The sequence below is a fragment of the Paramisgurnus dabryanus genome, chromosome 15, assembly GCF_030506205.2.
Source record: "Paramisgurnus dabryanus chromosome 15, PD_genome_1.1, whole genome shotgun sequence".
In the NCBI taxonomy this organism is placed as follows: domain Eukaryota; kingdom Metazoa; phylum Chordata; class Actinopteri; order Cypriniformes; family Cobitidae; genus Paramisgurnus; species Paramisgurnus dabryanus.
Genome location: NC_133351.1, coordinates 20,021,797 through 20,036,302, shown reverse-complemented (window position 1 = coordinate 20,036,302; position 14,506 = coordinate 20,021,797). Strand labels below are relative to the sequence as shown.

The window sequence follows — 14,506 nt, the reverse complement described above, 5'->3', positions numbered from 1 at the left end:
CGAGAAGAAGTTTTAAGTTGTTAAGTTGATACCGTTTTTTGGACCGACGTTGACTTTGTATTTTTGTATTAGGCGACTTTCTTTTTTGTCAGCCAAACCCCCTTGACCTAAGTTATTTACTTGAAGTACTAAGTTTTTAAGAAAAAAAAATCTGAATTATTGTAGTGTTGTGTACATTACTTTCCTATGAAACAAATTAAATATATATTTTTGATAGTAAGTGTTTTATTTAGATTTGTTAATTTTAAAATGATATAATACAATTTTATGGTTAAAATGTTTTTCATCATCTCACCACTTGCAATTTCCTCGCAAGCCACCAGGGGAACCCCAGTTTGGCAAACTTTAGTCTTTACTAAAGACTAATTTTGCGTACAATAGATCTTGATAATCCGTTCCTGGCAACATCCAGTGATGTTGACATTATTTGTTAAACACAAGTTTTAAAAAAGACAAAAAAGGTTTGTCAGAAGTGGGATTTGAACCCACGCCTCCATTCGGAGACCAGAATACCCATGTTGCTTTGGGAAGGTTTGAACCTTGAGTCTGGCGCCTTAGACCACTCGGCCATCCTGACAACTGGTAATATACTGACAACACATCCCTATCTACACATGTACAATGGGTTATTGTCGATTATATGACAGAAATGTACCAAATACAGAATAAAACCAGTTAAGTAGTATACATATTTTTAAAACGTAGACGTTGCCTGTTTAAATATATTCGACATTGTCACCAGAATAAAAAATATCTGGGCGAATCAGAAGAGAACTATTAATTCCTCAATACAACAATAGTTGTAGTATAGTAGGTTTTTGATTATGACATGTTCTAAGCTGTTAATCTTTTTATGTTGTATATGCGTTGCTTTAAAGACCTACGTTACGCGCATGCGTACGATTCCCAAGTAAAATAAGACATGTGGTCTGTTACAAAACGAGGGGAGTGGCTCAATTTATAACCAGTTTACTATGTGAGATGTTATGACACTGCTCAAGTTAAAGCGTGTACAACAACCCTGATGTCTCTCTACCGAAACACCGTCTGGTTCCTAAAAGGTCTGCAGGAATATACGAAGTAAGTACTGACTTAAATCTGATTTCTTGAACAAAGCTTTTCTTTGCTGTATCACATTCCTTTGAATTCCTCGTTTGTTGTGATCAGGAGCGGTTATGAAGCAGCGGAGAGACGCTTCATCGCGGCGGATTTAGAGGTGAGCGTCACCGGGCGCTCGTTTATCATCACTGGAGCAAACAGTGGCATCGGTAAAGCCACCGCTTGCGAAATCGCCAAACGAGGTTAGAAAGCATTTTACAACTAAAGAACAAAATTCCATAATATTTTGTATTTCAATTATTCAAAAACTAGCAAGATCTAGTCTTGTGCATTCCATTAACCCACATATTGTATACAACAGCGGCCCCTTCCGGCAAGTGATACGCAATGCTACTGGAAACAAAACCAAGAGGTGCTCAAGTTCATTGACAGATTCATGTTTTGATTTTTCAGGTGGGACGGTACACCTTGTTTGCAGAAATAAAGACCGTGCGGAAGAAGCAAGAAAAGACATCGTGGATCAGAGTAAAAACGAGGTATCTTTCCAGAAGTTAAATTACATCATCCCACATTGCGCTGTTATAACTTCACCTCACTTGCTTTGTTATTGCATGGTGTTACATTTATATATGACTTCTTTGCAATGTTTAATTGGCATGTAACAGATACAGTAAAGCTGATGTTTGTTTTCCTGTCCATTTCTGTTAGAATGTTCATGTTCACCTTGTTGACATGTCCAACCCGCGGGGAGTATGGGAGTTTGCCAATGGATTCTCGCAGAAGCACAGTCTGCATGTTCTGGTGAATGTTTTCTGGATTTATCATTTCATTGTGGTCTATGTTTTTTTATGCTGTCTCAATGAATAACACCATTTGTGTTTTATCTTCATGCTATTTGCTATAGATTAACAACGCTGGTTGCATGGTCGGTCAGAGAGAACTGACAGAGGATGGCCTGGAGAAAAACTTTGCAACAAACACACTTGGTAATATTGTCTTAACTGATCTTAAATTGACTTATTTTGTGATTTTATTTTTTTATGTAATTTTAGCAGTTCATAAAACAAAGTTTACATACTATTGAGTTTTGGCATGTATTGTTACCTTTTAAATAGAGGTGGATAAGCATCACTGGCAGGCACAATCAGCTGTTATTTTATTTCTTGTTAGGGACATATATTCTGACGTCAGCACTGATCCCTACACTAAAAAAGTCACAGGATCCGAGAGTGGTGAGTGTTTAAAACCTTGATCTGTTAATAAGTATAAAAATTAGGGACAATACTTATGAACGTTATCTATACCGATTCTCTGTACAGATCACAGTGTCATCTGGTGGGATGCTGGTTCAGAAGTTGAATGTGGAAGATCTTCAGTTTGAGAAAGGCTCTTTTGATGGCACCATGGCATATGCACAGAACAAGGTGAAAAAATGAATATGGTTCTAAATATGTATAGATCGTTAACTTTTGACAGCAAAAATCTTCGCTTACAAATCCAGTCCATGAACTGGTCCTAAATGTACTGGCATAGCTGCACTTACCATGTGATTTTGAACAAACTTTTATATCCCCAATGGAAGTTTTAAATACTTGTCTAGCATGTTTTCATTGTCCCTTGCTGATTTTTACTTTGTACGTTCACAGAGACAACAGGTGATTATGACGGAGCAATTGGCTGCACAGCACAAAGAAATCCACTTCTCTTCAATGCACCCCGGCTGGGCAGATACCCCAGGTGAGAAGTGTGTGTCTGTTACACATATACATGTGTTCCCCAATAGTTACAAGTAAATGTCTTGCTTCTAAATTCAAAGTATTTAGTTTTCTAACCCTCTGCATTGATTGTTCTCTCCACAGCGGTGAGATTATCAATGCCTGATTTTTATGCCAAAATGAAGAATAAACTCCGTACTGAAGCACAGGGTGCTGACACAGTGCTGTGGCTTGCCATATCAGATGCTGCCAGCAAACAGCCCAGTGGCCTCTTCTTCCAAGGTCAAGAATCTTTATAATGTGCCAGTATTTCACTTTTACCACACTACTTATAGTATACTTGTTGTAGGTACAGGCTCTGTGGAGCAACCAGGGACAAAGAAAAAGAGGTTGAATCTCTTTAGTTCATAAGTCTACTAGGCATGGGCCGGTTACCGGTTTCAAGGTATACCGAGGTTTAAAACAGTCAAGGTTTCAAAACCACTAAAATGTTCTGTGATACCGTCTCCAAGGTATGAGCTGTGCTTATACAAAATTCATTAAATCATGAAGTCATGTGATTGATTTGATGTTTACATTTAATATATATTACGAAAATATTATATATGTTTTGAAAGCATATTATAATTTAAAGGCTTTATTTTACCTGGCATTTAAAAATAACACATTTTAGTGTTGCAGTGGCAATACCGCAACACCGTGAAACCGTGGTATTTTTGCTAAAGGTTATCATACCGCCAGAATCTTATACCGGCCCATGCCTAAAGTCTACTGGGCTTTAGTTTTTACCTTAGATCCAATTATAGTTGTTTCATTCAGTATATGCATTTGCTTCCTCCCTGAAAAAATATCAAATTGTAACTATTTAATTATAAAACACATTATACCTTTATACAGAAAAGTATTACAGTAAAAGTAGATTATTTTCTGTATATTAGAGATCTCTTTGACCAAAGTTTAACCTTTGTTACACATTTGTTCATCTACAGACCGAAAGGCTGTTTCTACGCACCTGCCCCTGGCCTCCTCCAAATCTTCTCCAAGTGATGAGCAGATGCTAATGAGCACACTGGAGCAGCTCGCTGTTAAATTCAAGTGTTAATTGGTGAACTCTGATGTTGATCAAATCCATGGAGGAATGGGGATCGAAAACACATCATTCCACAGAGAGATGTACTGTAATGTCATATTGTAATTCTTTATAACAGTGAGAACTGTAAAGATGTGTAGGTGCTCATGATCATGGTTGCCAGGTTTTCACAGCAAAATCTAAAATTATCCCAAAACTAGGCCATTTACATAAATGTGGGCAGGGTATAAAAAAAATGATAAAAATCACATTGCAGGGGTAAAATATCACAATAAACAGCCTGTGGCAACCCTGCTCATTATCACACCAAAACATTTGCCAAAAATGAAATTTGTATTTAAAAATGGCTTTGATTTTACTTCATACAAACAAATACATTCCTTAGTGTTTAAAAAAAATATGGTCAAGATATAAATTAGTTTAACTTTGCTGCCAGTTCCAGTAAAATTTCTTATATGCTTTAACTGGTTTTTAGCAGGTCATGTAGAAGGTGCGACGCTGCCAAGGGCATGCATGCACCTACTTAAAACAATAAATGACACCATAAAAGTGCACTTATGATCAAGTATTACAAGAATAGGTTTGTTTATAAATACTAAGCTAATAATTACCTACAAATAACCTATTTATGATTGCAAATATATTTAATTTGTAATAAATATTGCAACAATTAATACTTTGTCACTGTGTTTCAACAAAATCAATATATGACTACATGAGATAAAAATAAATGAAGGGAGGGGTTGATTTATTTTAAGTAACAGTGACCTATAATGAGATTTATTGTAACTTGTGACTGTAACAGTATTTTAAGGGAAAGGTGAAACAAAAGTGCAGGATGATTAATTTATTGATTTATATTAACTTGACGAGTTCAAATAAGACCACCAGCATTTTTAAAAAAAATAGACGAAACCACAACATAAACTCTCCATTTCTGTATAAACTTTATTTCACAATTTCAATCACATTTTAGTATTACCACGAAGGTGTTTAAGACATTGATCACAAACCATTGCTGGGAAAAACAAAAATAAAAGAGTGCGTTAAGTGCTTTGAGATGGTGCTTTAGTGGTAAAAGAAACACGCTTTCAACATGCTTACCATCTCTTAAAACCATGATCAGAAATACTATGTTCAGGTTTGGTTAAATGAGACTGCGTTCTTGTAAATAAGAATTCTTATGTGAGAAAAGATCTCCCAAAATCCATAAAAGCTTTCAATTCCAGATGAACAAAGAGTTCACTGTGTAATACATATATATATAAAGTATAGTAAATACTACACTAAATATTCGGCACAATGGTTTGTCCAATAAAGATGCACATCACATGATTTAGCCTTTTTAGGAAATCTTTTAGTCACATTGTGTTACTTATTTGTTTAAGAGTCTAAAATATTTTGAGAATTGTAATCCAACAGCTGCACTTGTAATTTTGTTATAGTTGCACTAAAGTTTAACCTCTTTAAAATGTGTCTTTCCTGGTATTTTCTGTATTCATACCCTGGATCATCTAGAATTTACCTTATGGCTTTGAAATGAACTATTAAAATCTCCAAAGGCATGCTGTTTGCTTATAATAAACTTTAGTGCACAAGCCACGCCTTACAAAAGCCTTGATTCAATATACAGCAAAAACATCAGTGCATGTGACAAGACAATATTCTGGAACAAAAAAATAAAAATACAATGAATTGTTCTTACTGTAATCAGGCATATATCAGACATCAGCTGCTCTCCAAATGTGCAATATTAGAATGAAGCATGATTTATTCTTAAAAACAATAATTGGATTGTAAATGTTTAACTGACACACTAACCTACACCACATTGCCACATTGAGTCCAAAAGATCAATAGATTGTGACCGAAAGGGAAGCCAGTTTCATCATATGCCAAGTACTGACCGCTGATAATTAGCTTGTGGTGAAGGCACTTCAATATATAACAGTTCCAGCATGCTTTAATGTAATATCACAAGGATTCATTTGTGGTTGGGAAGAGACATAAAATGACCACAATATAAACCTGAACATTTTCACAGATAAAATATAGCAACACAAGTTTGTCAACACAAACAACCTGAAATATTTACATACAGTATATTCAAGCAGATTCAGACTGGACCACAACGTTATAACAGGACTGTTTCTATACCCAGTGTGTTATTTGTGCAATGCGTATTGTAATGTAATGTTTACATGGCATGCACAAATATTTACAAATGCAGTTTTTCACATCTTTTAAACATCAGCTTTCAAAGTCACAATATTCTCCATGAGATAAATCTGTCAATCACTGGTAAGATATGTTTCCTTGGAAAACCGAGGAAATGTGAAGGTTTTCTATGAACACAGATCTTTGTTTTCGGTTTAGCCCTGATTTTTTTGTTCCTCTATACACCTTTTTGTTCTTTTTGCAGATGATGTTGGGGAATTCTCATGATACCACTGGAGTCATGTCCCACAGCTGCATGCAAGCCCACAAAATATATAACCTTTGAATTTTAACTACCAGCCAAAGTTGATCAAACAGTGCATTCACATGTAAATTTAAATAGTGACTAACCTTAATGACTTTGTCAGTCCCAGAGGTAAGAAGCCAGCTCCTGGTTGGTTCATACTGCATATAAATGATGCTGTGCTTACTGTCATGGAATGTTGCAGTGGGTGCCCGTCTAAACAATGAAAAAAAATGCTACAAGTGACTTTAACTCATGCATATATTTGGCTGACACTTTTATTCAAAATGACTTGCATTTCATTTTAACTTTTAAAGGGACAATAAGTAGGATTTACCCCCATCTAGTGGTGAAATTGTATTTTGCATTCAAACGAATAGTGCTCTCTAGCGCCTCGCTTTTCCAAATGTGTGTTGCACCTATGGTATGCGTTATGTAATCACTGATCTCCTTGTCCGTATCAGGTGGTTCACGTGTTCTGAATGAAAACGCGTTGTGGAAACCCATTGGTAGGCTAGTGCTTCTCTGTCCCTTTCTGCTATTATAGTTTATCAATACGGCGGAACGACATGGAAGCCTCCTTGGACTTACTCGTTCAATGTAAGTAAAGAGAAGAAATTCTACCGTAAGCTTACAAAGAAAAATACGATCACTGGCAGAGGTCATGACACCAACAAGGACATATTTATGAATAAAGACATTGATTTTGATTAATAAAACACTTAAAACCCTACTTACTGTCCCTTTAAATGCATTATACTGAGGCTATTCCCTAGAAATCAAACCCATGAGCCTTGTGTTGGCACCATTTTGCTCTACCAGCTGGGCTACAGGAAAATCTACAACCATTCATGCTATTTAAAACGTTAAATAAACCCAATTTTGACTTACTCCTCATCCGTAATGGAGTCGTAACAACTGTCACAAACCCGCACCTCAAATTCAAACCCCATGAGAGGAATAGTTGAACGTTTAGAGGAGCACTTTCCACAAACGGCCTGGCCACACTTCCTACAGTGATGCTGGAGATTAAAATAAAGTTAAAATAAAGTTATGATTGTGTGACGTCATCTAAGTTTTGTGTGATTTACCTGCCGCAGACCAATTTTCTTACAGTCCCACATCTGTTTGAAATTCCAGAAAAACGGCTGTTCACACTTCTGGCACGAGTCACTGTCGAGCCATTCAGGAGTCTGAGACCAAGAATAGATAAGGACATGTTAAAACTGTAGTGGGCTTCGTAATTATACAAATGAATAACATGAATACAACAAAAACATGAATACAAAGCCATTTTAAGATTCCTAGTTGTTACTTTAAAATTTCTCAAATCAGGCTGGGATATCTTAAATTATTAATTAGGTTTTGCATAAACTTTGGGGATTCTATGTCAGCAGCTTGACCCATGTTTTCATTAAAGCAATGTGGTAAAAAACAATAACACTATGATGACAAAAACACATTGACTAAAAGATTCTCCTCTGTCCCATATACTACTTCCTATTTAATACTTAATATTTACTTTCTATGGGTTTTATCTTGTACCTCCTGTCGTGTGACATCCATGTTCCAGATAACGATTCCTCCATCCGAACCACAGGAAATGAGCTGACGAGTGTGAGGAGCGTAACACAAACCCTGCACTTTATCACTGACACACACACATAGATTTGAACATAAGCATGTTTTGTTTAGTCATACATCTTAAAGACACAGTTCACATGCACTTACATTATTAAAATATCATATGACAGTAATTTAACAATGTCCTACTTGTGCCCCTGCAGTTCAATGGCTGTGCCTTTACGCCCCCCGATGTCCCACATGATGATTGAGTGATCAGAACTTCCAGAGAATAAAACCCTTTGAACAGGATCCCAACACAAAGCAGTAACACTGCCTACACAAATAAACAAAAATTCAATAAGATGCCCTCTTACACTGTTTAATTGTACGTCTGTTTAACGCAAAATACTGCCAAAATGGTTTCAGTATGTGTAAATAATAATAATCAGTTATTATAAAATGTAAAGTGTGTATAGTTGCATTAGAATTAATGTTTGTGTGTGTGTTCGTCTATTTGTGAACTATGAAAATAAACACTTCCCTAATTTAAAAAGGGAAAGTACTGTTTTTACAAATAGTTCAGTAAAGCATTGTCAAGTCATCCAAGCCACCAAGGGGCGCCATCCACTCTACAATGATTATTTGGATTAAGAAATTCACTTGTTTATTCAGACCCATTGCCACCCATTGCCACCCCTTTACACTCTATGAATTGGTTTAGTAAGGCAAATAATTTAACCCTGTTAAGTTTATTGTACCCATTTGGGGTGCTTTTGTTTCTTGCACTTGGATTCACAGAGCATCTTTTGGCAGATATGCTGGCATCTAATGATGCCCAAATTAAGCAAATATGTTCTCTATACAAATGTTATGATTGTTACTTAAAGAGTGACTGTGAAATTTGTTGTTTAGTGCTTTGAAACTTGGTCTTTTATATGCTGTGTGTGTACAAGTGAGGACCTGTGTGGCCTTTAAAAGTTGTGACCAGGCTGCAGTTTTCCTGTTCAAGCTTTAGGATTGTCACTTGACCAGAATGATCTCCAACAAAGGCATGTCTGGTTTCAACATCGAATCTTACACATGGATTGTCAAGGAACCCAATGTAAAATCTCTGAATTCTCAAATCCACACAATTTAAGTATTTATACCACCCACAACTCTGTATTTTCTACAGTGTTTAGCTATTAATTTAATTTATATAACATTAAGTATTTTGCATTCATTTTATATGGAATATTCCTTATAACAGACTGACCTCTAACTTACTCAAAAAATAAAAAGAGCTCAGATGCAAAATCCGCTTAATCACAGCCTCAGGCCATTCAGAAATAACAGTGTGTTGTCAGAATCAGTTAAATACCACTTTGATTTTTAGGTCTTAAAAATGCACAAAAGACGAATATGAAACGACCGACATAACATTCAAATTTAGGTCCCTTGTGAGTACTTGAACCTAAATACAACCCGACTGTTGAAGCCACGTGCATGACAGCTCCCCCTTTATTCCTTTTGAATTCTGGCTTTCATCATTTGCAATGTTTCTAATTGCATTTAGTGATACTGCAATTGTGCACTATGTCTTGAGAAATTGAGTTTTTTCCTGCTTAGAAGGTTTTGAAGCGAAAGACATTTTTTAAAGGGTACCTATTACGGCCTTTTCACAAGATGTAATATAAGTCTCAGGTGTGCCCAGAATGTGTCTGTGAAGGTTCAGCTCAAACTACCCCATGGATAATTTATCATAGCATGTCCAACATGTCCCTCCTTGGGTGGGAGCAAAAACATTTGTGAAATAAGGCATTTCAAAGTAAAATTACTGAACCTTAACATAAGATCATGATAATAAAAATGCTATTTTACAAAAAAACATGTCAGGCACACTTAGAGGGCTTTGCATTTAAACTCTTCATATACTCTTGACTGGTTTGTGATGAGGCTAATGCTTCATCTATTTTAGAAGGAGTAAATGTAAATTTCAAGGGGGTTTGACCGTTTCGCTGTTAAAATGGATACTGTAGTCCAGACACCCATGCTGTAGTCCTGTATGTGCCCAGCTGCTGTCCACTTTCTGAGCAATGCCACGTAAAGCTCTTGTCCTGCCCCGTGCTTAAAACCCATTCCATCTCCAAGACAAACAACACTACGGTCACGCCACCCTGATGTGCTATAAAAAAACACAATGCACAAAATGAGGAAGAGACACTTAACCAATTATCATATTTAGATTTCACTTACAATGATTTAAGTGAAATGCAGCTTAAAACCAAAGCACTTAACATACTTCATCATCTGTAGCGCTATGTAAACTTTAAATCTGTATCAACAGTGTTGATTTCATTTTTCTGTTGTTTGAAGCCTTACATAAGCTTGCATTTTATTCATGTCATTCTTAGCCATAATCCACTGTAATTGAGCTCAGTGTTTAGTAAATAATGAATAAATCCACCTAGATCACAACTAAGTACATGGCAAATGTCTATGTTTCTGTGGCTGCTGTTGTATAGATGAAGCTTACTGAATTAATGTTATAGGAATCCATCCAGCAAAAACCACAAAAAAACAAACAATATATGGTCATATTTAAAATGTCTGCCTTGTATTTTCAATCAATTCTTAGAAAATACAATATATACACATACATACAATATATTTCAATGAAACAGAAAGAAACATATTTCTCATATCATATGCTGTTTGGCTATATAATGATGGAGATAACTGGTTAATCCATACACAACATAGATATACTGTATGTTCAGTTAACAAAACAAACAAATCTGACAATAGATTTGTGACTCACCCTGATATGTTCGTTCAGGAGTCATCTTATTGTAATCCTCAGACAAGACAAACTCCTAAAGAGAGATGAAACCACCCAAACACAGGACAAAAATAAAGGGTGAACACAACTACTGCTTAGTAAAGGGCTAAATTAAGACAAATACGTAAAAAACAAGTATGGGGGATTATAACAGTAGTTTAGTTCATACTGTGGTTAATAGTAAAGTAGTGATGCACCGATGTATCGGCCGCCGATTTTTATCGACCGATTTTTGATGAATTTGAAACCATCTGCATATCAGCAATAGCACGAGAAAGGCCGATACAGATTGTTTATTAATTAACTGCATAAATAAATCCATTATATGTAAAAAAAAAAACTAGTTAATGTTTGTTAATAAAATAAATGCTGAATAGCAAAAACCACATTTGAAGGTTGTCATGCTGTCTTATATTTGTTTTAGCTTAATTTGTGCCTCTCTTATTATGTTGGTCAGTTGAATGTTAATTAGATCCAATCCATGTTTAGTAAAAATAATTTGATGCAGAAATAAACTAGCTAATAGACCAACTGTATAGTTTTGTATACAAGTGTTTAATATCGGTATCGGCATCGGTATCGGCCAGAAGTTGTCTGTTTAAATCGGTATCGGCCCAAACAATTATATCGGTGCATCCCTATAATAAAGTTTCCTCAACATACCGACACAACACCAGTATCCATTCCAACAGTGATCCTCCTTGTCTCTGGGTTGAAGGACATACATGAACATGGAGCTACAGCATAAGAAAGAAAGATTTTCAACAGAATCCATCTCACTATGAATTCAACTAAACATGCCCTCTAACTGTGAAAAGTGACCTATTCATAACAGTTGGCAATAGTTAACCAGAAAGCCAGCAAAAAAATGACATCATTACGGGGAAGTGAAACTGATGAGTGTGGGTTTCTGTGAACACAAACAGAAGTTCGTGCCCAGACTGGTGTTATTTTGCTTTCTACTTTAATAGTAAAATTTCTAAAGCTTTTTGGTTGCATGTCTCATAATGCTCAAATGATAACTAACTATGCTGTCTGAAAAAAGCAGGATTTTAGTAGTGGTCTCACCAGGCATTGTCTGATAGACACTGGGCCAGTACTGACCGCTGTCTCTCTTCAGCCACACGCGTATTGTTCTGAAATAAAAAAAAAACATACAATTTTGATTTATGTATTTAGCAGACACTTTCTTACCAAACAAATCACAGACCACTTTTAATACACATAGCTTTTCAAATACAATTTGGCTTTAAAATAGGTTTCATAAATAAGGCCCAACAAGTGCATGTAAAGTTATTATGAAGCTTTATTATGAATGAATGAATAGGAAGCCCTCCATGAGTGGAAAGAAAGAGCTAGACAATTACAAGTGGCTGTTAATAGCTGTCAGAATGGATTGGATTGTTTTATTCAGCATTGATTGTACTGCACAGATAGATATACAGATGCCAATATGACAGAAACAGTATCTAAGTGGCAGCCAATAAAAAACGAAGAGAAGTTACATGAGTTTTTTTTTTAGACAAAAAAGGTCCCAACATCATTTTAGATGTGATCAAGAAAAATATACCTATATGGTTGTAACTGGGTATTTTATTTGTATTCCCATTAGAATAAACACTTGTTTGGCTAATTCTCATCAGCAGGTCCTTTGCACATCCCACTTACCCACTAGATATAATATAGTACTTATTTCAGTTTCAACCCGAAACCCCATCCAACTATAGAGCTGTTATGATAATAATAACACTGTTGTAGGTTTATTGCAGTTAAAGGAAGTGGGAGTAGGAACGTGTTAGGAACAGAACCAGCTTGGGATGCTTTACAATAAGGGTGTAACAAATAAACGTGCAAATGCGCGTTTTCTCAATGAGTGAATTTGAATGAATTATCCGGCACATCCGAACGCCAGGGGGCGCTCCCATGCAGAAACTCCCTTTGTGCCACAGAAGAAGTAGCATTGCAATCGCTATCCCAGGAAATGTCTACAGGAATATTTATATTGCTGTTCTTCAAATTGTTTCAGGTATTTTCATGATAATAAAGAATATTTTGAATGATTTTTATTTTACGAGTGTTGCTTTTTTAAATTCACGTTATTAACGACTCCGACTCATAATGAGGGGTAAAGACTTCCTACTGACCAAATCCCGTAGTACACGCACAAGCTATGGATGAAACAAAGAATCGCAGCCTTGCAATTGAATTCCTTGAATTGTTTTAATGGGACACGCGGTTTAACTGTTACATCCCTACTTTACAGTTGTGTTTATCAAACTTTAAAGGTGCCATAGAATAAAAAACTGTATTTATCTAGGCATAAATTAATAATAAGAGTTCTGTACATGATAATGACATGTACACATTTGTTTCCTCATTCTTATGCAAACCTTGTGCATGCAAAAGACTGCTGGAAAACAGGCAAATCTCAACATCACACGACTGCGATTTGACAGTCGAGGTTTATGCCCCCAGCATGTTTACTAATGTGAGCTACTGGCATGAGCCTCAGAGCAGAGCCAATCAGAGCAGAGCTTAACATTATTATTCATGCCCCTTCCAAATAGGGCACAAATAAACCATTTCATTTACAGGACAAATTCTAGGGTTGTAAATGGACATGTAAAAATGTTTATAGGTACTTTGGCACTTAATAAAGTTACATACCTTCTATGTAAATATCAAAGAACAATTTAATATATTATTTCAATGCATTCTTTGGCACCTTTAAATTTTCAAAACAAGCAGACAAAGGTAATGAAGGAAAATAAAAATCAAGATTTTTGTGTTTTATTATTTTAGTAACGAATATACATTTTTAATATAGCTAAAAACAAATTTTCATTGGATGGAAATTGTGAGTGGGTGGATTTAAATATTATTGTGTACAATAGGGGCCTTGAAGTCTTTATTTATTTGCTGTACTTTATAAATGCTGTACTAACTACATTACACACGATGATCGGCGGTTTAAATCCCCTTACATAAAAAATACTCCTTGCATGATAAATCACTCCGCACGTGAGCACCGAAATGTGAAGCGATTACTAGATTTTATTTGATACTTTAATGGTGATGCAAATATCGATTATACAAATAAGCCTTTAAAGAGTTAATGTGGAGACTGACAATAAGCCTATTACATTATTAACCACACTCTTACAATAAATCATGTAGTAAACTGCATTTATTCATTTCTGTGACACAACTGCTATGAAACCGGACGTTCTTGTATTTTGCTAATAATGCAATTCTCATGTTTGGAGGTTATTTCTAAGTTCGCTGACCTGTCTTGAGACACGCTGATAACCCCGTCCTCTTTGGGTATGATCACAGCCATGTTCACCACATCTTGAAACCCCTCGATCTTGCTCAGCAGGACGGGCTTTCGCGTCTGGGGACGGGGATGAATCTCTGCCGCCATGGCGCTGTCGTATCCTCGTCACTTAAATCCTCTCTGGGCAGCATAACACGCTAAACAGGTCCGTCGGTTACTTAACCTGCAACACGGTGAGCTGCGACGGTCAAGGATGCTGCAGGTCAGCTGATTACCTACAGTATCACAAGCTGTATCGTTGCAGTGACTGGCAATCGCTATACCATGTACCATAAACAGACTCATCCCCCTTTCTATAAATTCGGTCAATCCGACTGAGGAATGAATCACAGATGTTTGCGTTTTCGATGTGCAGTTTTGACTCTAGCGAATACCATATTTGTAAAACCGGAAGGTGAGCGTCATGCATTTTTCCTGTTTTTAAAATGTATTAACATTCTGCATGGTTCACTGAACC

At 36.1% G+C, this 14,506-nt stretch overlaps 2 protein-coding genes and 1 non-coding gene across 3 annotated transcripts; 1 reads left to right on the top strand and 2 right to left on the bottom strand.

The window, feature by feature from the left end:
- Window positions 1-464: 464 nt before the first annotated feature.
- trnal-caa (transfer RNA leucine (anticodon CAA)) lies at window positions 465-577 on the bottom strand. Its single transcript has 2 exons — window positions 540-577; window positions 465-510 (listed from the first exon to the last, which is right to left on the bottom strand). It is a non-coding gene; the product is annotated as a tRNA-Leu (tRNA).
- Window positions 578-921: 344 nt separating this feature from the next.
- On the top strand, window positions 922-4,416 carry dhrs12 (dehydrogenase/reductase (SDR family) member 12). The gene is made up of 10 exons (XM_065292616.2): window positions 922-1,080; window positions 1,168-1,301; window positions 1,513-1,595; window positions 1,768-1,860; window positions 1,964-2,045; window positions 2,230-2,291; window positions 2,379-2,483; window positions 2,706-2,796; window positions 2,919-3,056; window positions 3,764-4,416. Exons 1-10 carry the CDS (start codon window positions 1,025-1,027, stop codon window positions 3,874-3,876), a joined length of 957 nt encoding a protein of 318 aa, XP_065148688.2. The 5' UTR covers window positions 922-1,024; the 3' UTR covers window positions 3,877-4,416.
- Window positions 4,417-4,767: 351 nt separating this feature from the next.
- Window positions 4,768-14,421, bottom strand: wdfy2 (WD repeat and FYVE domain containing 2). The gene is made up of 12 exons (XM_065292615.2): window positions 14,000-14,421; window positions 11,781-11,848; window positions 11,376-11,449; window positions 10,692-10,746; window positions 9,905-10,055; window positions 8,852-8,964; window positions 8,099-8,225; window positions 7,871-7,976; window positions 7,417-7,518; window positions 7,217-7,347; window positions 6,433-6,541; window positions 4,768-6,333 (listed from the first exon to the last, which is right to left on the bottom strand). Exons 1-12 carry the CDS (start codon window positions 14,134-14,136, stop codon window positions 6,304-6,306), a joined length of 1,203 nt encoding a protein of 400 aa, XP_065148687.2. The 5' UTR covers window positions 14,137-14,421; the 3' UTR covers window positions 4,768-6,303.
- Window positions 14,422-14,506: the final 85 nt, after the last annotated feature.